The 21807-nt window shown below is 48.5% G+C and overlaps 7 protein-coding genes across 7 annotated transcripts; 3 read left to right on the forward strand and 4 right to left on the reverse strand.

Moving 5' to 3' along the window:
* Positions 1-113: 113 nt before the first annotated feature.
* EI90DRAFT_2968818 (uncharacterized protein) lies at positions 114-1464 on the forward strand (the record flags this gene model as incomplete). The annotated part of the gene is made up of 6 exons (XM_039055634.1): positions 114-239; positions 300-319; positions 369-688; positions 739-799; positions 849-1176; positions 1234-1464. 6 exons carry the CDS (start codon positions 114-116, stop codon positions 1264-1266), a joined length of 888 nt encoding a protein of 295 aa, XP_038919737.1. The 3' UTR covers positions 1267-1464.
* Positions 1227-2838, reverse strand: EI90DRAFT_3279854 (uncharacterized protein; the record flags this gene model as incomplete). The annotated part of the gene is made up of 9 exons (XM_039066714.1): positions 1227-1478; positions 1539-1638; positions 1703-1782; positions 1835-1966; positions 2018-2076; positions 2128-2202; positions 2257-2619; positions 2676-2713; positions 2764-2838. The coding sequence occupies 9 exons, from the start codon at positions 2836-2838 to the stop codon at positions 1393-1395; spliced, it is 1008 nt and encodes a 335-aa protein (XP_038919738.1). The 3' UTR covers positions 1227-1392.
* A 1845-nt stretch (positions 2839-4683) lies between these two features.
* EI90DRAFT_3044789 (major facilitator superfamily domain-containing protein) lies at positions 4684-7034 on the forward strand. Its single transcript, XM_039059364.1, has 12 exons — positions 4684-4710; positions 4812-4834; positions 4890-4911; positions 5063-5106; positions 5177-5198; positions 5288-5460; positions 5550-5602; positions 5666-5768; positions 5829-6263; positions 6349-6542; positions 6616-6885; positions 6910-7034. Exons 2-11 carry the CDS (start codon positions 4824-4826, stop codon positions 6693-6695), a joined length of 1137 nt encoding a protein of 378 aa, XP_038919739.1. The 5' UTR covers positions 4684-4710; positions 4812-4823; the 3' UTR covers positions 6696-6885; positions 6910-7034.
* A 5941-nt stretch (positions 7035-12975) lies between these two features.
* Positions 12976-13822, forward strand: EI90DRAFT_3014018 (uncharacterized protein; the record flags this gene model as incomplete). The annotated part of the gene is made up of 3 exons (XM_039056725.1): positions 12976-13170; positions 13334-13460; positions 13569-13822. 3 exons carry the CDS (start codon positions 12976-12978, stop codon positions 13820-13822), a joined length of 576 nt encoding a protein of 191 aa, XP_038919740.1.
* A 935-nt stretch (positions 13823-14757) lies between these two features.
* EI90DRAFT_3287369 (uncharacterized protein) lies at positions 14758-15815 on the reverse strand (the record flags this gene model as incomplete). Its single annotated transcript, XM_039067051.1, has 3 exons — positions 14758-15048; positions 15337-15402; positions 15606-15815. The coding sequence occupies 3 exons, from the start codon at positions 15813-15815 to the stop codon at positions 14857-14859; spliced, it is 468 nt and encodes a 155-aa protein (XP_038919741.1). The 3' UTR covers positions 14758-14856.
* A 654-nt stretch (positions 15816-16469) lies between these two features.
* On the reverse strand, positions 16470-17118 carry EI90DRAFT_109209 (uncharacterized protein). Its single transcript, XM_039051480.1, has one exon. The coding sequence runs from the start codon at positions 17010-17012 to the stop codon at positions 16662-16664; it is 351 nt and encodes a 116-aa protein (XP_038919742.1). The 5' UTR covers positions 17013-17118; the 3' UTR covers positions 16470-16661.
* Positions 17119-18214: 1096 nt separating this feature from the next.
* EI90DRAFT_3119399 (uncharacterized protein) lies at positions 18215-21595 on the reverse strand (the record flags this gene model as incomplete). The annotated part of the gene is made up of 6 exons (XM_039063211.1): positions 18215-19324; positions 19381-19646; positions 19718-20975; positions 21036-21186; positions 21244-21389; positions 21446-21595. The coding sequence occupies 6 exons, from the start codon at positions 21593-21595 to the stop codon at positions 18215-18217; spliced, it is 3081 nt and encodes a 1026-aa protein (XP_038919743.1).
* Positions 21596-21807: the final 212 nt, after the last annotated feature.

Here is a 21807-nt window from a genome sequence, read left to right on the forward strand (position 1 = left end):
CAGCCTCTATGACTTCGTAATAATATATAGAACTGTACATGAATAAGCAGCTCTGACATGGATGGCAACCCCACCTCGGCATTCGCCGGACTACTCAACCACACACATTTACAATGGTTGTCTTCAAACTATACAAATTGTGTCTACTTCTATTCCCGCCGTTAATAGCTGCGCATGCCGGGGAGCATGATCAGCAGGAGAGTGTCAGTGACACTACCCAGAATTATGCCCTAAAACACGTATGTTTCCTTCGCTCCTATGATTGTGGTTTCCATCATTCCACTCAAACTCTTCCTAAGATGGCGTCCGAACATCACATGTGAGATTCATACAATCTGAGCTGGGGGTATAGCATTTATGCTTTCTAGTGATTCATTCGACGTTGGCGCTTTTTTTTCTCTGCACGACTTGGATCGGAATGGTGTGCTGGACGCCGCTGAAATTGAGGCTATCTACGGTGTCCACCACACGGACTCCCAGAAGAAATCTCCTAGCGAGGCCGTCCATGCTGCCAAGGCTCAACGAATTGTCCGAGAGGTTCTAGCCAAGATCGACACCAACCGCGATGGGGTCATCTCATTGGAAGAGTTCGAAGCTGCTGGATTGGCCGCACTTCCGGACTATAGCAATCTTGGCGCTGAGGGACATCACTACGATGAAGAGAGCGAGTTCTTCTTGCACCACGAAGGTGTGTCGTCTTGAGATACGTTGAAGCGACTTGTTCACAGACGTGATCAGAACAATACCACAACACTCCGGAAACACAAACGGATGAATCCTACAACCATCCTGAGGATACGTAAGCACTTCGTATCGTTGTTGGACCTCCCACCCTGACGATACTGCAGCGAACACTTCAAGCATCATGAGAGAATTGAACTCGAGGAGGAGAACCGAGAGCGCGAATTCCAAGGTTTGCCGACACTAAGCCCAGAAGAAGCCAAAGCCCTCCACGACAAACCACCTTCAGCGAAAGTATTGCCTGCGTCCAGTGAGACGACAGGTCAGCCTTCAAAATCTGGGCCCAAGTTTATTCGACCCAAAAAGGATCCCAAGGCTGGTTACCTCAACATCGTCAAGGAAGCGCGAGACAAGCCGGAATGGGGTCAGGGTGCAGAAGGGTATCGACCGCCCAAGACTCCTGCTGAAAAGTTGAGGAAGAATGCGCCGTACAAAGTCCGTTGTCATCACGCATGCACATGCTCTGTTGGTTCTCTAACAATCTTCGTACAGTACAAATTCCGCCGTAATTGGGGCGATTTTTAAGTTACGTTGGCTGGCTTCCGACTAATGAAACATGAAAAGGGATCGTGTGCCCTTGTACGGATATCCTACTTATACTATCTAAATGCTGAAATTACAATGGTCCGAGTTCTACATGGAATGCAACTCCTACTCTGGTTCATTCGCTTTTGGCACTTGTCCGATTCTAGCCTTATCATAATTCTGCACAAACCACGCTGCAGTCTCCTCCAAAGCTACGATGATAAACCAACCGCAGTCAAGTTGGGCCCGTTTCCGTACAGGAAACCCCTCACCTTGATCAAAAGGCGTGAAGGTGAAATTGCCGATTAACCTCAGAAGCTTTGCGTTTGAAGCAGGTTTGCGGAACTGCCCATCTGCTCGAGTCGTATCGAACTGGAGATGGAGAAAGGCCACTGGGTTCTGGAATTAAGCATCTAACACAATTAACTTCCCTCACCTTGTAATCGCCTTCAAAGCCGATGGCTTTGACTATAGCATCTGCGACCTGCTTGATGCTGATCTCCTCGTTCTCACCGACTAAGTGAGCTTCATCAAACCATTATATTGAGCAAACTGTGCTCAAACGAACCAGATAGAATGACGGGATCAATCTCGTCATACTCCCTCAACTGCCAGATGAATAGCTTTGCGAGGTCTCGCGAGTAAATGAATTGTCGAAGGGGTTTCCCAGTTCCTGCTACGGTAAAGGGCGTGCCGTTCTCTAGGATTGCCGATCAGCAAATACGACATTGAAGCGAATTGAGTACTCTGCTTTTTGCCAAATAACACTTGTGGAGGAGTCCTGGTATGACATGGGAGTCCTCCAGATCGCTGAGAGAGTCGATCAATCATTCGACTCCAAACTGGTATGGAGATACACACAAGTTATCGTGGGGACCGAAGACATTCGTTGGGATGGCAGATGTAAAGGAACTGCCGAATTCTTCATGATAGGCACTGTGCAGCAGGAAGTCAGGACCACCTCCGTTGCTCTGATCGGAATGCGCCCACTGGTTTGTCACGTCCACCATCCGCTTCGCATGCGCGTACCCAAAATTGCTCTCATGTGGAGGGCCAAGATGAATCTTTGTCTCATCGAGGGGATACTGAACCCTATCGGGGAAAACGCACGTCGACAAGCAGGAGATGACCTTTTTAACCTTCGTTTCATGGGACGTTTGAAGGACATTATCATTGATGAGTGTATTATCTCGGAGGAATGTCAGTTTATATTTCATGTTCTTGAAGAGCCCGCCAACTACAGAATTGTCAGCGAGAATTAGATCGATACCAAACAAGTTACCTAGTGCAGCCAGGTGAATAACATGAGTGGGTTTATACTTCTCGAACAGCTTCTTAGCAGCTTCAGGGTCCCTGGTGGCAAAAAAGAGAGGTTATGTCTTGCTTGACTTGGTGGACAAGCCGTGCACCTCAGATCACCCTCACTAGAACGCGCAAATATCCATTCCTCATTATCGTGTTTCCCGAATCGCGAATTTGGGGCTCGTTGTCAATCACCCATCTGATAGCCGATCCAACCAGTCCCGATCCACCAGTGACGAGGATGACAATCTTGTTAGCGAGATCGGACATTACTACCCTTGGTTGGCGTGTTGGCAAATTCAGTTTATCTTGTATTGGTGGCGATGTACTGTCGTTCCTTCACTACTGAGTCAAGTAGTTACGAGGCCGTGGTCACCATCGCCTATGGTTGCCTGTGATTCCGGTTTTTTGAAATGTCTTATCTAGATGAATTATTCCTCTTCAGAGTACTTATGTTGACAACCGAGCAAATTGCAACGCATCCGGCCCCAGAGATGCTTCTACGATTCGGTGCCTTTGGTGGAGTGTTAATTCGCATTGTCATGGCTGTCCATGTTCCAGGGACCCTTGAATGATTTTTTATAGATTTTTACCCCTTCTGCTTACTATGCGGCCGAGCTGGGAATTATCCGTTACGGTGGGTATGGGCGTTTGTTGCTATGCGGTTTAGCTGAGGATCATGCCACACATGCAACGGAAGAACTAGTGTCATAGAAGCGTAAGTTTCTGCAACTTGGGCTGCTATCCTTGTCTGGTGCCTCGATCTACTGGAGATGGAGCTTGCTCGAACGAGGAGTAATGTCAGTCACATATCATGATATGGGTGCCAACAAACTAGTACACGTTTGGTGCCTCTCACTGGTCACCTATGCGGATTTTCTGCTTGTTTTTGATTATCCGGGATATCCAACCTGCAGAATTTAGGCTTCTGGCGGGGTGCCGAAGTCCGGGGGCTTCGTCATGAATAAGGTGAGAGGTAGCGAGCAAAGTCCAATGTTACCCCTCATGACGACGTGGCAGTGAGGCTATCTTACAGTGTAGTAGACACGATTGAGAGAATCGACAGATACAAGATAGGGAGGACGGTCCAATGTTGGAAAGCGATCGATACTCCCCTTGCAAGTCATTATTCTACTCTAGTACAGGCTGGGAACCTGCCTAGTAAATTATCGGGTTTTGGGTTCAGATTGGTGCAGCGGTCAACCGTATATCAACTGTGCGAGATCTTGGTTATCTTGTTATCCATGCGGTGTCTCGGCCGTCATGGCTGTGCGCCTGCTGAAGGGAAGAGGCCAAAATAAGGCGATTGAATTGGAAGAGCTTCGTGCATGACTCAGGAACGGGTTCGGTCCGAAGTCCTAGCTTATCCTCGAAATGGCTTTAAGAATCCTATCCCAACAACCGCCCCGCAAGCTTGGTCAATAATCATTGCACAAATGGCTTGATAACCGGCACGTCACTGCACCTCACGAGCGGCAATCATAAACAACAGGCTCATATGTTCGAAATATCCAATATGTCCTTATCGATCATGGGATACATAAACCAAATCCCCATTTGCACCGTGCACCTCTACATCACGGCCTGACTCCTGGACTGAATAAGAGAGTGTCCCCTGCCTCGCCCCGACGCACGATACAGAAGTTAGTAGCTACAGACTGCTGGGACCTCCGCCTCGGTTCATCCATTCACCTGTGGTGAATGAGTCCAGTCAGCTGTCATGTGTATATACATCCCGTCCCTTGGCCCCCCTTTATTTGCTCATTTTACGTACGCTTTCCACATGACTTCAGACCGGTTTTGACCCTTACTTCTGCCAGTACCCCCATCACCACCCCAACTCCTACTACGCACCTCTGCGAGGTTTACTCACCGACCGAAACCATGGCGGACATTGACGCGATATCCAATCCTAGAGACGATGAAAAAGTTGTCGAGCCGTCATCCGGTGAATTTAAGGCTGACAGCAATAATGAGAAAGGTTCACTCGCGGGAGACAAAGACTGTGTGAAGGGCTTCGACTTAAGGGGCGATGAACGGGACGAGATCGACGGAAGAACTGGTTGTATTCGAACTCTCGAGTCTTCCGATGGAATTGAGTACCCTGAGGGGGGACTTAGAGCTTGGCTTGTCGTCCTTGGGGTGAGTGTTCAACGGCTACGGAAATCGCCCACCCGATGGGAGCAACACCCCCCTTTCCAAAATCCACTGTCCCGATTGTGCGCGCTGATCATCCTCGTCAGTGTAATCTCTTAATGTTCTCGACGTATGATATTTCCCTGATATGTGATTATCGAAATAACTCAATTCCCTATCAACAGGTTCGGCATGGTCAACACTTGGGTACGTACCAATATTTTCTCCTCGACCCAGGTAACAAATCAGCAACGATCTGATGATCCAAAATCCCCTCGATCTCAATTCAAATAGGGTGTAAACCTCTTGCTTTCAGCCTTATCAAATTTCGGGTTCTTTCTGACAATGTCGTCTAAAGGTCTTTCAAGAGTATTATTCACGAACGATTCTTTCCGAACAGTCGTCCATCGAACATGTAAGTCCGCCGTAACCGCTTGCCTGGGTTGACGTTTGTTCAATTTCTATGGTACAGAGCATGGATAGGCTCGGTTCAGGTTCGTTGTATCCACCCCCCCCACTCGACCCCATCGTCACTAATCACCCACTCTTCATTTCTTTCCATGAACCATTCGATTGCCCACAGTTCTCACTGAACATGATGCCTGGCATAATCAGCGGCCGACTATTCGACATTGGATATTACCGCGAAACAAATATTCTAGCTACGTGCCTCTTCATCATCTCGGCATTCGTCGTTGGGGAATGTAAGAGGTATTGGCAGTTTATGCTAGCTCAGGGATTTGCTGTTGGGGTAGCGTACTTTTGTTTTCATTATTTTCTTTACCTACCTCCCTTTGGCTTGACGTTGACCTATCTACACGTACTCTCCTTGCACTTGGGAACAGATATCATCAGGGCTTCCTAAACGGTCCGACGTTTGCAGTGGCAGCCAATTATTGTACGTGGGCATGTTTCTTCGGAATGTGTACCTATGTACCTAACAATAGCACTCTCTTCCAAGTCCATAAGAGGAGGCCATTGGTATTTGGTTTAATATCCATTGGATCTAGCATTGGCGGGACAGTTTTGCCCATCGTAACTCGCATCCTCATTCCAAAAGTTGGGTATGTGTTCTCAACTCACATTTTGCCTTCGCTACGCACCTGCTTATATATCCTCCCCAGCTTTACCTGGACAATACGCGTCCTAGGGTTCATTTTCCTCCTCACTACTGGTACAGCAAATCTCTTCCTCAAACGTCGTCTTCCCCCCACCAACGTAAAGGGTGGTCTCTTCAATCTCCCGGCATTCAAGTCACTCCACTTCACACTCTACTACGTCTCTTGCACAGGCATCCATCTAGGGCTGTTCACCTTGTTAACATACCTGGACATCGCCGCCATAGAAGTAGCCAAAGTACCTGTGGATACGGCATTTTATCTCATTGCGTTAGCCAATGCTTGTTCGAGTATTGGAAGGGTTGTTTCAGCTATTTTGGCCGGGTGGATTGGACCTGTGAACGTGCTGGGGTGCTTCATGGTGATAGCGGCCGTGATGACATACGTTTGGCCTTACAGTTTGAATCTGGGATCCTTGATTTTTGTGTCGATTATATATGGGTGCGCATAGATCCCGCCTTTTTGGCCACAGCGTGAATCCTAACCGAAAGAAAATTAATCCATGACATCCCTCCCATCTGTATAGGATTGCAGTGGGTGCTTTCATCGGGCTTTTCAGCACGCCATTGTCGCACCCTGAATTTGGTGGTCAAGGGGACATGGGACGAAGAACAGGGATGTTATTCACTTGCGGCAGTGTTGGAGTCCTGTGTGGTGCACCTATATCAGGTGTTATTCGTGACGCTACGGGAGGCTACGCGGCAGTTGGGGCGTACGCGGGTAAGTGTCCTTTTCTCTGCTTTGTCCTGAGGTAGAGGTTTCGTTGACGGTTATCGTGGTGTGGGATTTGTAGGTTCCACCCTTGTGCTTTCTATCATTCTTATGATTTCTGCAAAACGGGTCGCCACCAGGTCCTTGTGGGGGAAGTTTTGATGGAAGCTACAGGCCAATGATGGTTATTGACGCGGTGTTGATCTATGCCTTCGCACCTTATCCGTTTTTCGCAGCCCCCGTTTCCACTTGTTTTTTTTGAATGCGCACATAGACAGCCATGCAGCAGCGCCCTTTCACGAAGAATGGGACGCACACGTGTAGTATATGGAAATGACGATTGCAGATGAAGCGTCAGATGCATTTTGGCCAGCATAGATACATGGGTCTGAGCTTTGAGTTACTCAAGCCGGCCAAGCCTTGGCAATTAGCGAGAACGACTCTCCACAGTGTTGGAGACAAGTCACGAGAGCGCACGGGCCGCTGCTGTGTTATTTTATTATCCCCGCGGTCACCTTTGTAGTGGTAGTATGGCGTACTATCCGAGAGGTATTTACATCGTCGTGTACTCCGACGGATCCAAGGACAAAAATACACAGGATTTGGAGTAGCAGGCTACTTAGCAGGAGAAACAGTATTTGAGAGGAATGGATCTATGGGCAGCTAGGTAGAAGCCTTTGACACAGAAATGATGGGACTGAGGGCATCGGTGGAAGAGGCACGCGAAAACGACCTGCGCACTCACAAGTCAAACATAGTATTTTACTCAGACAATACAAGCGCGATCGGCGGCATCCTACAAGGGAAGCCCGGGAAAGCCTAAGAACACACCCGGACCTTTAGGAAGGCAGCGTGGCAGGCTCCTGGACGGCAAAGACGACCTCAAGGTCGCGATAAGCTGGTTCCCCGGTCACAGTGGTACCAAGGGCAACGAGCGCGTAGACGAGCTGGCCAAAGGGGGAGCTCGCCTCAGCCCGGACATGGAAGAGGAACGTCGGGAAAGCACGCCCATCCCGATCCGATTAGGATTCCACACAGCAAACGAGAACTCCCCATCGACTAAATCCACCACCAGGTTCAAATTGCTGGACTGGAAAACCTGGTCCAGTTCCGCACCGGCCACGCACACATGGGCTACCACCGGTTCTGTATCCACACAGCGAGCAGAGAGTGTACACGTGGGGCAGCTAACCAGACGGGGGAACACATCCTCTAGGTATTCCCACAGGTCAAGAAACATAGACACGTACTGGATCGCGACCGCCGGAGCAGGTTCATGGGGAAGCCCAACGACTCGCAGACTTTATCAAGAAGTCGACAAAAAGGGCGGACAGAGAGCGACGCAAAGCGGGGGAACAGGAAACACCCAGAGAGAGAGTGTAGTGACATAGACACTACACCCCCACGCATGCCCACACACGACTCAGAACCAGATGTCACAACGCAGACGACCCCGTCGCCCCGACCACACCAACCAGACAACCCTACCTTGTATTGACGACAATGACGAGCCCTCATGTAGTAATTAGTCGGGCTAGCCGCAACTGCCGCGGTAACAAATTAGAGTACAACAACTTACATCATCATGATAGGGTTATGTGGCGGTGTCCTCTGGGTTGTGGTGGTTCTCCGCAACCCACCGCTTGCCACAACATTCATATCGTTCGATTCTTCGTTAACTACCAAGGATCCCAGTAAAGTAGAACTGTAATTGGTCTACTGCCCTTTGCATCTTGTGCCAGGGCAGTTCACCTCCTGCAACTTATGCTCCTGCAGCCCCGTTCCCTCATTTAGGGGTACCGTGGTTCGGTTCGGTTCGGTTCAGAGGTAGAATCCCGCGAACCTGAACCCGAACCGGTTCGAAAAGAGGATGGGAAGGCCGAACCTGAACCGAACCATGGTTCAACAACAGTTCGGTTCGGGTTCGAACCGGTTCAAACAGACACCTATAATGAGATGTATTTACAGCGGAATTAATATATTGCAAGAAGTATTATACATCCTCTGCACGCTTTGCTGCCTCCTTAGCCTCATATTCTTTCCACCTTTTGAGTTGTTCTTGAGCAGCCATTTCTTTTGCGTCCTTCTTTTCCTGCTGATATCGTAGCAGGTTGGCTTTGGAGATCTGAATCCGGCCAAGGTGTTCAGGTAGCAGGCGATTGTGGCTCCCAGTATCGGTATGCTTAGCTGCTGAGAATGCCCGCTCACATGGCACGGATGATCCGGGGACTGGAAGAATGTCCCGTGCCATTGTTTGCAACACTGGATATGCGGAGCCCCTGTTCTATGTATCATAGAGCCTGCTGAGTGTGATGCAAGGATTTTTAAAGTTAATATACGTACCTTCCAAAAATCCAGCATATCGGTACCAGGTGGTTCAAGAACATCGCTCATGTAGCGATTCAGCTCAATGTATGGATCGCCAGCCTCGATCTCTTGAGTACGGCGCATCCGGCTGGCAGCAAGACGACGTGATATGGCAAATGTTTGTGACACAGATGACACCGATGTTGACAATCTCGTGGCCTCAGGTGGAATAGTGCTTCCCGAGGACTGAGTCACAGGAGTGATGTGGGCTTGATGGTATTCGAGGAACTGAAAGCGGCTCAGTCAGGCCTGGGAAATGGGAAGTAACAACTTACGATCTTTCACACAGCGTCCATTGCTTTTGGTTGATATTCTGGAGCCCAAAAGTACTTAATGTATGTATCTTTTGTTGCGGGGTCAAGGACTTGTGATAAAAAAGACATTAGAATGATATGAGATGTATGATTTGGCGCATACTAGTACTCAGCACCGCTAAGGGCGATTCATCAGTGGCATCATAGTACTTTCCGAGGAGCGTAACTCCATCCTGAATTGCGCTAGATATCGCAGCGAAGGCAGGGTCTTTCCCTTTGTTCTCCCATGAGGTCATGAGCTCTTCATATGCGGAGAGGAGGCGGGAGAAACTGGGAATATCTGACCCTGAGAATGCTTGCTGTGCATCGCCAGCAACCTGATTACGTGCTGTCGTAAATATAACGGGATCTTCCTAGTGAAATTATATTGCTCTCGTACCTCTAGGATATCAATGATACGCTGTATCATAATCCAATCCTCATCTGTGAATACCCATGATTGGTATTTGGGAGTTCGGCCTCTTGCTTTTGGGACAGAGCTTTTTCGGTCCGCATGCTGGACAAAATGCATAATCGCCTATATGAATAATCAGAACCTGAACACAATTGAATCAAAGCGTCATACTGGTCGTAATTGCACAAATCGCTTCAGGAGCATTAGCCAAGAGCCCCAGCGCGTATTCCCATACATTACGAGCTCCAATGGTGCGATGCCAACTTTGTTGCAGCACTCTTGTAGATAGTGTTTTGCACCAGAGGACTTTCGAATCTAGGAGTAGAAACAGGTGAAATATTATCGTGGTTGAATCGGTTTTCACATACCCGCACAATCAAGGCCCGGACACGGGCCAAAAGGGGACCAACCAAATGCTCCCGGTCATTCGGTAGCTCCAGTCCGGCAAAACTCAGTATATTAACATCTCCAGTATCTTCCCCATCTGCTACCTCCCCGAATTCGGATGTACCACCAGCAAGCACACATATAACAGCGCCAATGGCCAAATTAACAATGTGGCCCATACACCTGCTCAGCTTTCAACATCGGATCAAGCAATAACATTAACTGGCCACTCACCGGACACGATGCCGCGATGGATCCCACTTAATGTTATCATCTTCACTGAGAATCTCGCTGATCACACGCATTGCAACGTCATTTGTTGATGCATTGTCTGAAGCAATATACCCAATCTATGTATACAGTCCTTAAATTTTTGAGGGAACGGAAGAATAATAAAGTGCGAACCTTTGATGTGGGGATCATTTTTTTAATTTCCTTCAACAACCGCCGACCAATGTTGTCCCTGGTATGTGGACCATCCAGCTCACAAAAGGACATGAGGTGAGAACGCATCTTCCAGTTGTTGTCAAGGAAATGGCAGGTGATACCAAGGAACCCCTTCATCGTTGTGGAAGTCCACGCATCAAAGGTGAAATGAATGAGTCCGCTGGTGTTCTGGGTGGAATGTGGCTCTGAAAACTACTGATTGAGAGTCTAAGGTGGGCGTACCTTAAGCTGGTCCTTCAGTAAGGCCCTAACCTGTGTGGAACGATCCAGAATGAGTGTCTCCATTTTCGTGCGATGCGGTAAGTCGCTGTCCTTGTACTTTGGCCCACTGTCTAGCCCTGCCCGTGCATGGTAGGACATGAGATCCCGGAAGGAATGTGAGTCTACGAAGTCAAAGCCCTTTATGGTTCATGTCAGGTTGCTGATTCGCAACATGCAGATGAGAAACTTACAAGGTCATGCTCAATTATGAGATTTTCCACTAGGTGGAGCATACCCTCTGAGGACCACATCTCAGCGTCTGGAGCATTCACAGGTGGGTAGAAGTTTGTTATTCGTTGCTGGCTTTGTCTACCATTGACACCAGCATTGCATCAACATTTGACGATATTATTGATTTTCAATGAATACAAACTTCTCTGCCAGGAGAACTTGCTTCCGTTGCTCCCGCACTCCTTCTGGGATAGCTCTTCTATCTGGTGATATGTCTAGTTCAATGCAATGCCGGAGGTAGAGTTCCCAGTGTTCACCACCCATACGGCTTATGTGTGTTCGGAGCGTACTTGAGCCTGAGTTTGCGGAGAAACAAATCTTCAAATCTTTCATGTGAGAACCACGTTCATAAGCGGCTCTAGGAAAATAAGCTAGCATAAGTATTTGCTTTAAGGATGATTTATTCACACTTACTGGCACACTTGGCAGACACGGACAGTTTTCCCTTCAATCTCCACCAAGTCAGTAAATACTGATGATAAATCATGCAGTCCGCGCATTTTCTTGGACTCAAGAAACACCTGCGCAACAAGTGCGTCCTGCTCTCTGAATACATCTGTGCTTTCCTTAGCACCTGGAGCATCATTGACTTTGTCATCTCCTCCACTTCCTTTGCTCTGAGCTTCGTCGTCCGCATTTTTATTCTGAGACCTCATGCTGTCTGCTCCCTTGACACGAGCTTGGGCTCTCTTGTGGGCTTGGCCTTTCCCGTGTTGCTTCCTACGCTTCCGGGGAATGTTGTGAGGCTCAGTCTGACTGTCGGAGACATCGGCATCAGACTCAGTGGTTAACAGTGCATGGGACAAAACGTTTTTCCGTCTCTTTCTGGTGTTACCATGGTAGGCCGACAGTTTCTTGTTATTCAGATTGAGCCCGAACTCGGATAATGATTGCAGTGTTGCTTGGGATGCATTTCCACTGCTGCCTGGTTGATTGGAATTTGCTGAAGTGCCAGCCCTTGTTTTTGCAGCAAGTTTTTGTCGCTGAAAGACATCAAGAGGATTTTCTCGTGTCACCAGCTTCACAGTGCGCTTTGGTCTCCCAGTATCCTGAGCCCCTTGCAGAAATCCTGGTAAGTCGCTATCGATAATATCTCCTTGTGGACTGGAGATGCATGGTACTTCATCTGATGGACTGTACACAAATTGACCTGGCTGTTTGGCAGCATCACGCAGATTCCCATCAGGGCCGAGCATGGGATTATTCGGGTCGGTATGCCATCCGGTGTCACTACCATCGCAGGAAGAAGTCATACCAGTGTATCCAAGTACCAGCAAAGTCCGGAGCGTGGTGGCAAGACAGTAAAGATGTTTATGAGAGTAAATATTCTATTTGTTTTTTCTCGGACATCCCCGTTCTCTCTGTTGACTGAAACTAGTCTGCTTCATTATATTTAATCATATATGCATACAAGATGTGGGACAGCAATACATTTTCCTCTCTGAAATGCATCCAGTCGTGATGTAGGTCAACACCTGATTTATGAAACGGTTCGGTGGTTCGGTTTGGTTCGAACCTGGTTCACAAAATTCCAACATCATAGAGAACCCGAACCGAACCGCGGTTCTGGTTCATCCTGGTTCGGTTCATGGTTCATTCACGGTTCGAACCGGTTCACCGTGAACTTCGGTACCCCTACCCTCATTTCGTAGGCCCATATCCAGTCTATGCGATCCCCTTTGTTTTAGGCGCGCGCTGATGTGCCTCTCAGCCGTCGGTATCATTGTCGGGCATCCAAATCTCCACTGGAATGGTCATTGCTCTAGATTGTGGACATGTGTGCTATCGGTGCGCTGGACTTCCGCAATCTATTTAACGGGTTGGGATGTGCAGAATAAGAGCCCAGTCGTCGTCAAACTCAGAAGGGGTCCCAGGGGGGCGAGATGATATCGTTGTATGGTGCAACTTGTGAAGCAGGGTCGAGCAATTGACATAGTGAGTTGTTAAGCAAATGCTGTTGCGTGAAACAGCGCTGGCACTTTTGAATTGATCTCATTCAGATTGTGGGGGTAGAGACACACACACGGGTACATGGACATCGATGGGACAAACGAACAACAGAAAACACCAGCAGGAAGACATGCAGAGAAGGAAGAAACCGGGGATGGAGTCGGGTAGCAGAGCGACAACAGAAAAAATGACGAAAAGATATGAAGAGGAATTTAATAACCGCGGCGCTGGGAGAAATAGCGGTTCGAACTCAGGATCCGAGACTGAGCATGACTGGTATATTCAGGTGATCAGAGTCCGGAACGACTAGTGGCATGATCGATGCAGGTGATGCATATGTTGAGGCGAAGCGATTGGGGAAGAACAATCTTGGGTCGGCTACATACCCGGAATGATGCGAGTTGAGGACTCTGTGCTTTTGTCATAAGACCGGAAACGATCCCCATTAGTCCCCCCACCACCCTCTTTCGAATACTCACTTCCCCAAGCTGGAAGTGCCAGTCCGTCGACAGACGAGCGAGGCAGTAAGTGGCAGGGTGGAAGCCCCTGGCAACATTGGGATCATTGAGGCAATCGGTGGGTGCCAGCCCATGATGCTTCATGATCCCAATTTGCCGGCCGAAGCGAACCGGCGGACCCAACAGTTGGGGAGGTTGAATCTGCATATTTGAAAGGATCTGTTAGCTGTGTTCTGGTACATTGATTGGGAATTACTTGCGACTGGGTGGATTCTTGGCGCTAGTGTGAGGCGCCCTCGAGTGGGCGTCCTAAGTGGTCTAGGAGGCAACACAACCTATGAACAATCAGTGCTAAACGAGCTGCAGGGGAGTGGTATAGAGCAGGAGGGCGCGCGGGACCATCTTGAAGTGGGCGTTTGGTGGCACATGCACCCATGCGCACGGAGTAATAACTTTTGGCTGCAAGAATGTTGGGTTTGAACCGTGTTACAGAACGAGAATAATGGCAAAGAATAGGAGGCAATCCAGTGCAGTGAGAGTGTGTTCGTGGAGACGGAGGAAGGGAGAAACGTTGCACACCTTTCGCCATATACAATCGACGAAGCCCTGTATAAGGGCTTCGCCTTCAATAAACGCAACGTAACTTCCAATCTGTGCATCCATCATCGAACAAAAAGAGTGACCGGAGTGGGGCGGTTCAGTCATCGGGAACAAAGTGATAGCGTGCCGGCGGATTTGGAATCGAGAGCATAGGAGAGAAAATATAATAGGACAAGGATTTGATTCAGCTGAATATAAATAAGTTAGAAAGATAAATATATGCTCACTCGAACGTTGATACGGTCATAGTCTATGCTGGGGTCAAGGAGGTGTAAGCCGTGAGGGCTCATTGGTTCCAGATATTAATTGTACGCTGAGAATGGACACAGGGGCAGCGAAGAGAGGTGAAAGGGGCAAAGCAAAGCTGGACGAAACGGACCCAAGGGAGAAAGAGGATCTAATGTTGCTATCCCTCCACTTCGTAGCAGATTATAACCATTCCTCCGGCCATATTCAACTCACTCCGAGTTGATTCACATAGCCAGACGTTATCGGCAAATCGGATCGCTCTTGCATGCGACTCGCACGCGACATCAAAACAGAACGCCTCACTAACATGCACTTCCTGAAAGGGATTTATCTTTCCTCACATATCCATCATACTCGGATTATAACGGGATTTTCATTTCATTCATGCCGTGGAACACACCTGCCATTTTGCGTTTCCCCATGTTCTTCAAGCCGTGACAAAGGGTCGTTATTACTATATGTGTGAACTCTGTCTCCACACTGAAGGAAGGTGAACGCATTGGTGAGAATACTCGAATGTACGGGCCCGGTCGACGAGCTGAGTAGGTCAATTGTTTGATACTTTTATGTATCGCGTAAACTAGGCTTTTACCACAGCACCCGCACGTCCACGAGTTCATGACCATGCGAGATCCTATAATAGTGTGTCGCTGGTCCGCTTTTGTCTAAATTTTCTTAGCCTTCCCGTGGTTTGGTATCCAAGCTAGGAGGCGTAGCACGCTCTCTTTTAGTCTAACGTTCCCATTCCCAGGTGCCTTGCGGACGGGCCTCTTGGTTATTCTGCCGCTGCCTCCGTAGTCATGTGCCCTGGCCCCACCCCAACGCCTCACTGGGACGTAATCTATTATTGAAAAGGGCTGCATGACCGACGGCTGAAACAGCAGGCACAGAACTGTGCTGGCCCAGTACGTTCATATCTACTGTCCCGGATTCGCTATTTGCAGGCGCAGATCATGATTGGTTGCGGAACTAAGTAATATCCCAGTAGTTGAGTACCACTGCACGAGCAAGGACAGATGCGAGGATTCAGCCAGTTCCGCAGTAATATATCTTCATATCGTTAAGTGCATAGTTGAGTTTTCACCCATCCGTCTTATCTCTAGGTATGAAATGTATCGTGCCTCTGGTCTATTATTTGTACTTACATTGCCTTGGTTCTCGCTGAATGTGGAAGCCCCAGTAGGATCGAATAGTCCACGGAGATGCCAGTACTAGGCCGGATTTTATGTCCAGCGCGAGCTTCCGCCAGGAAGATCATCTCAGTTGATGATCATTATTATAAACTCTTAGTCGGGCAAGCCGTGCCCTGCCTTCGATCAGTTCGATCATCAAATATCATTTCTCCTTTTCTGCGCTCAGTCGATATTCAAGGGAGTGCGAGCCTGTGAGGAACGTGCCCACGTCGCACTCATACCACTTGGGCATGACCACTGTGGTTAAGCACGGCAGTGGTGATGGCACCCAAGTTTACGGCTCGGTTGTTGCCGCCATTGCTCTCACTCGTTGGCCCTCCACGACGCCATTCAGGTAGAGAAGTTTGCCCGAATTCAGCCTCAGATGTGTTACAGGGGGAGTTGGTCCATCCTTGGAACCATTCCATCTGATATTCGCCTAGTTTTCGCATTGTTCATGCGTATGCTGCATTCAGAATGCTGATGGACCGCCCCCCATATTGAAATGAAACTATCGCTGATGCATTATATAACGAGGAGTCGCGTTTCCTTACGCATAAGTATGAGAATGACTTCCATCCATCAGAATAGTGTCATTTTGGGAGCCTGTGGCCAGGGATGTGCTAGCCATCCGAACGTCATCAGATCTCATCAAGGTGAACGGAGAACTTGTGATAACCTTCATAGGGAAGGTGGGAACGGAGATCGCTGGTAGAGCTCTTTGTCTTAACGTAAAGAGAGGAATAAATGATTTCCCTCCCAATAGGAAGCGGTTCTGGTGTCTCACTGGGTAGCAATAACAGAACGTGTTTTGTTATCAGAGAAGCCGACGGGATCCGCTGGTGTTCTTGGTTAATTTCCAGTGGGGCGGTGAATAAAAGATTCATCGATGAGTCCTGAATTATTATGAACATCGCTAGCCCAGACCTCCGGTCTCTACCATCGCCACTACCACTGGGTTTTACACTGTGAGCCCCTACATCGTTTCACTGTCATGCCGAACTGCAGAATAATAGCAAATCGGAAGGAAATTATGCATGGTGTTTGTTCTGATAATGCTCCGCATAAACCGGACATGTACCTGTGCCCAACCGGCGGCGCGTCCACGATCAGCATCACTGGGAGACTTGTCAAGAAAGATGTAAACGTGGCCAACGATGCGAGTAGGTTACGACGTGAAGGAGAAGGTCAAGTGGTATGATATCAGACCGTTCAAAGGGAGCCCGCAAACACGTACACCCTCTAAAACGAGTTGATGCGGTCCGTGTCTCCCGTCAGTAGCACCGAACGGTTATCCGTCATCGGCGATTACAGGAAAGAACATTGAGCACGGAGCGGTCAGTTACCAAGACCTGTGAAATCAATGAAGCAACGTGTACGCGTCCAGTGACGGACAATGCTAACGATCCGCAGATATGGTGCCTCCCCAGAGTGTGCCCCGGTGTCCTTTCCCGTAGTCCTTGTTCAACAGTATGAAGAATGATAGCCGCAGCACACGAAAATTCACGACAGCGGAGCATGGTAACGATCCGTTTGATCAGTGCTGAGAGGGTATTCGAGGCATCAACACTAAGCGATTGCACAGAACAGGTTTCCTGGAGTAAGAAAATCATCCAGGAAAGTCCTTGAGTCCAAGGTCCCAGAGCCATCCTTTATGATTTCGGGAGAGTGGCATGGCATGGTGTGTGGCGGCGAGGTGAAATTCCGGTGAATAGGATGAGAGAGTGAACCTGAATGAACGGTTTCGGGAGTGGCGAAACTGGTTCTGGAAGGCATTTGGATGGAAGCTAAGGACGGTACGAAGAACGCACACGTAACCAGTAAATAATGGCAGGACCAACAGTTCGAGCAGATCTAGCTATCATGTGGGTCGGAGCTCGGGCAGATGCCAGATGTCGTAAGGTTGGACTGACTCGGAGGTCGTTTTTAAGGTTATGCCGCGAGTGCCTCCAGTTAGAACAAGATGCAGCGCTTGGGCCCAGTTCGGTGAATCTATATTAGAGAAGAGGGTGTACTCAACGCTCCTTCCTTCGATTGCAACTCCACCTCTATTCGTTCGAACGCACATCTTTACAATTAAGATCATGTTGTGAGGCAACGAAGAAGGGAAAATAAAAACCCAAGAGCTGGGTAGTCGTGGTGAGAAGAGATATCAGGCATAAGTAATAAAGGAAATAAGATGGAAACAAGCGCTACACGTCGAACGCGGTAGTACTACTCTGCCAACACGCCTGGGCTGATACACCTCACATCACAACGAGGCAATTTGAAATTCTCTTTATTGCCGGGACAATCCTTTTCGCAGCAGGACTAAAGGTTCCCAACTTGGCTCTCCCAGTCCCGCTCAATGCCGCGAATGATTGTCGGTTTTCTGGCTGATCAAGTATATTTCTGGGAGGAGTGATGGGGATGTGACAATGGCGACGGAGAGTTCAGCCTTGTGAGACTGTATTTGCTAGGGGGAAATGGGTGATTGCCCCGAACATGCCTCGTGATATTGCTCTGGACCCTTGCGTGGGGTTGATGACATGCTCGCTTTTGCGTCTTCCAAGACATGGATATATCTGGTGCATGAGCAACGCGGGAATATGAAGACGTGTATCAGAGTATTAAGCTAGTGATCGCATAATAATGACCTCTGAGCCACACAGGTGCGTTCACACAGTGTCCAAGGCATGAAGTCTGCAGTGCCAAGGCTACACCAAACACAAGTAACACACAGCGAATGACAAATAGCAATGGAATCTTCGATGAAAGTTAGGGGTTTGGCATAACGTGCCTTTGCATGAGTTGGTGAGGCTGTAGAATGATTGTACCAAACTTGGAGTGGATGAGATGAGATAAATGACCACTACTGGTGCAGGAGTCTAAGGCTTTCTTCATTTGCGACCAGCGCCTCGGAATGGCGTCCAAGATTGTCAAGTGATATTTTAAGATTCTGGAGTGCTTGAGCCAAATCAGGGGTGTACGATGTCGGTTGGATGGCAACTAGCTCGCGCCAGAGCTTCACACTTTCTTCATTCACAAGGAGTGCATCAGGATGTCGTCCAAGGTTGGTGAGTGATGCATCTAGATGCCCAAGCGCTCGAGCCAAATCCGGGGCATATGATGTTGGATGGGAGGCAACTAGTTCACGCCAGAGTTCCACACTTTCCTCAATCACCGTGAGTGCCTCGGAATGATGTCCAACTTTGGAGAGTGATACAAAATGATTCTGGAGAGCTCGAGCCAAAGCCGGGGTGTATGATGTTAGATGGGTGGCAACTAGCTCGCGCCGGAGTTTCACACTTTCTTCGATCACCATGAGCGCCTCGGAATGGTGTCCAATGTTGTCGAGTGATACAAAAAGATTCTGGAGCGCTCGAGCGAAATCCGGGGTGTATGATGTTGGATGGGTGGCAACTAGCTCGCGCCAGAGTTCCACACTTTCTTTGATCACCATGAGCGCCTCGGGATGGCGTCCAACTTTGTCAAGTGGTACTTTAAGATTCCCAAGCGCTCGCGCTAAATCTGGGGTGTATGATGTTGGATGGGTGGCAACCAGCTCACGCCGGAGTTTCACACTTTCTTCGATCACTGTAAGTGCCTTGGAATGGCATCCAATATTGTCAAGTGATACAAAAAGATTCAGGAGTGCTTGAGCCAAATCTGGGGTGTATGATATTGGATGGGTAGCAACTAGCTCACGCCAGAGTTTCACACTTTCTTCGATTACTGTGAGTGCCTCAGAATGGCGTCCAACTTCGTCAAGTGATATTTGAAGATGCTGGAGCGCTCGAGCCAAATCCGGGGTGTAGGAATCTGAGTCCGTATACACAAGGCAACGGCACAGTGCAACCGAATCACTTGCCATATCATATGCCTCCTCCAATCGTAAAAAGAATGCAAGATTTCTCCTCACATTGCCAAGCACTTTGACCAATATGTGAATGACTTCTTTGGAGGTCTGATCAACGTTCAACTGAATGGAACACGAGACTGAACAAGAGCCCCAATTGATCGCTACTGATGTCGTACCTTGGCCCATTCCGGAAACGATGATATACTAATGTACCCTTCCGTCCTTATACAGACTTCCACCCAGCGCGATATTTGCTGATTGAGAAATGCGTGAATAGGCCCATTGGGTGTCTCCAATGGCCCCTGAGATTGGCTGAGATGATGTACGAAATGCCGACATGCATAATGAACGTGTTCGGACAGCGCCTCTTGAGGAATGGGTGGCAGCTTGAATTTTTGGGATAAGTCCTCAATTAGCCCTAAATCTTTCACAGTGGGAAGATCTTTATTCAAGATTTCAACGCAGCGCAAGGCCACTCTGGTATCCCCCTCCTTGCATCCACTGAAAACCGACCAAGTATGGGTGATTGTGGATTGACTCGGTCCGTGAGAAAGTCGCGAAAAGATTGGTGCAAGATACAAATCGGCTTGGTAGGTTCCCTTACTCCTGAGACAAGGGGTGCGAGTTGAGCTAATGTATGTCTGATGTCCGATGCCAGGAGAGGTGACAGAATAACATCCCAAGCTGCAACAGAGAGTGGTTGCTGTGCAACTAAGATTGCTCCCATCACAATCGGGTAGTCATGCACGAAATCGTCGTTCGTCCAGTTACACTTCTCCAGAATGCTCGCATACAGCCTATCCAGTTTTTCTTCTGCAGAGGTCTTTGATCGGCTGGGATCATCATCGAGCAACTTCTTTAGCATCTTCGCGGCATCTCCACCGGTGACCTTCATGTAGCCAAACACAGTACTGATCCAAATGAACAAGCCACCTGCTCGCTCTAATATGGATTGGACCAATTCATCTTCCTCCCCCAGTCCGATCTTCAAATCATCATGTACATCCTTCAGTGCACGCAGTTGCGATCGAATGTAGATAGCACAGTCATGCATGTTAGTATCGTCGGAAAGATTGATGGTGAGGCGATTGATGGGGTAATTAAGCGATAGAAAACGGTCGACAAGGTCAAAGTGCCTGGAAGTGACAAAGAATTTTATGTTGGGCGGTAGTTTTAGCACTCCATTTCGAAGTATGTCGGCAAGACGTGGGAATGCCTCTGTGTCGCACTCATCTAACGCATCAATGATGATCACCATAGGACGGTCAGACGAAGATGTCCTGAGGCGGAGAGGTTCAGAAACTAGTTTCTCGAATTGCATCGCGAACGGGGCAGCCGAGAGGGCTGGGTCCTCCTGAAGAGTCGAAATGAGCGAGGCGCGGTATGCAGGGTCGTGGGTTGCCAGAGATCGAGCCATGCCGCTAAACAGATGGTCCGGCCGCGACTGCTCGCCTGCTTTGAAAAAGAAGCTTGACAATGATATCCTTTCTCTTTTACACTCCTCTGCGATTGAGAGCGCAACAGATGTCTTGCCGGCACCGGCCACGGCCGTTAGCAGTAATACACGATTCTTGTTATCCTCCGTGGTACGACACCACGCCATGATACGCTCAATCAGATCAATCCTAGTGTCTTTCAGGCACGGCTGGGTTGAATCGTGATGGGCGACAATGGGATATTTGAGTTCATTCAGAATTGAGGAATCTTCTACTCCACGAGTCAATCGATCTTGATTGTTTGCTATTGTGCCGACTGTCAAGTTTGTCTGCAGCTATGTGGTTTCGATAATGAAGTCAGAGCAGAAACATAACCGGGGATCAAACGGAATTACCTGGAACATTGCCAACGCTTCGCTAAAATCTTTCTTTAAATTATCGATCCTACTAGGGTTCTTCATATGAGAGAAGAGGTTGCGGATACCAGACTGCCTTTCCATCTTCCCACGCAATCGACCGATTTCAATTCGAATGCGCTCCAGCACCCTACAGAGTACTTATGTTGTAGAGGGTTATGGCCTGCATAGAGCAGATACTACTTACTCGCTCAGCTTCTTGACGCCTTCCATCCATGGCTTAGGCTGTTCGTTAGATCCATCATACGAATCGATGGCTTTAACCACATTCATCACGGCGTCCCCAATATATTTTCCAAGACGCTCCCATTCTTCCTTATTTCCCCTGAACTTCTATACAATGCAGATTGTCAATTTCCGTTCCAGGATCGGTATAAATGGTTACTAACTTTGATTTCAGTGAGGATGAAGAGTGCAGCATTGGTGGCCGCCTGTAGGGGAGGGAACACGCCTGACGCAGAATTTATGGTGGCAAGAACTGGAATTGCAATATCACCCCCCACGGCGAGGAGATTATTGACCCTCTGCTTCAGCGACATGGTCAATGATGGGTGGATGGAAGATAGGGAGTCGGTCGTGCGTTGGTTCGTGGGAATCCTGCCATTATATTGAACCATTTTATATTGATTTATATTGAGGCGCCAGGTTCGCGTTCACGTGATTTACACTATATATTCCCGCTACTCTGTAGCGGGTCTTGTAAATTTTTCGACCCTGATTGAATGCGTTTGATGAAAAGGCCCTCTATTAT

The sequence above is a fragment of the Cantharellus anzutake genome (genome assembly GCF_015039405.1).
Source record: "Cantharellus anzutake strain C23 chromosome Unknown EI90scaffold_10, whole genome shotgun sequence".
NCBI classification, from domain to species: domain Eukaryota; kingdom Fungi; phylum Basidiomycota; class Agaricomycetes; order Cantharellales; family Hydnaceae; genus Cantharellus; species Cantharellus anzutake.

What these genes read in the sequence shown, in the direction of transcription:
- EI90DRAFT_109209 (XM_039051480.1), bottom strand. Translation starts at nt 17,012, where the DNA reads ATGGCTCTGGGACCTTGGACTCAAGGACTTTCCTGGATGATTTTCTTA.
- EI90DRAFT_3044789 (XM_039059364.1), top strand. An exon ending in ACGATTCTTTCCGAACAGTC is followed by an intron (nt 5,107 to 5,176) that starts GTCCATCGAACA and finishes TCTATGGTACAG; the next exon opens with AGCATGGATAGGCTCGGTTC. An exon ending in GGATTTGCTGTTGGGGTAGC is followed by an intron (nt 5,461 to 5,549) that starts GTACTTTTGTTT and finishes ACTTGGGAACAG; the next exon opens with ATATCATCAGGGCTTCCTAA.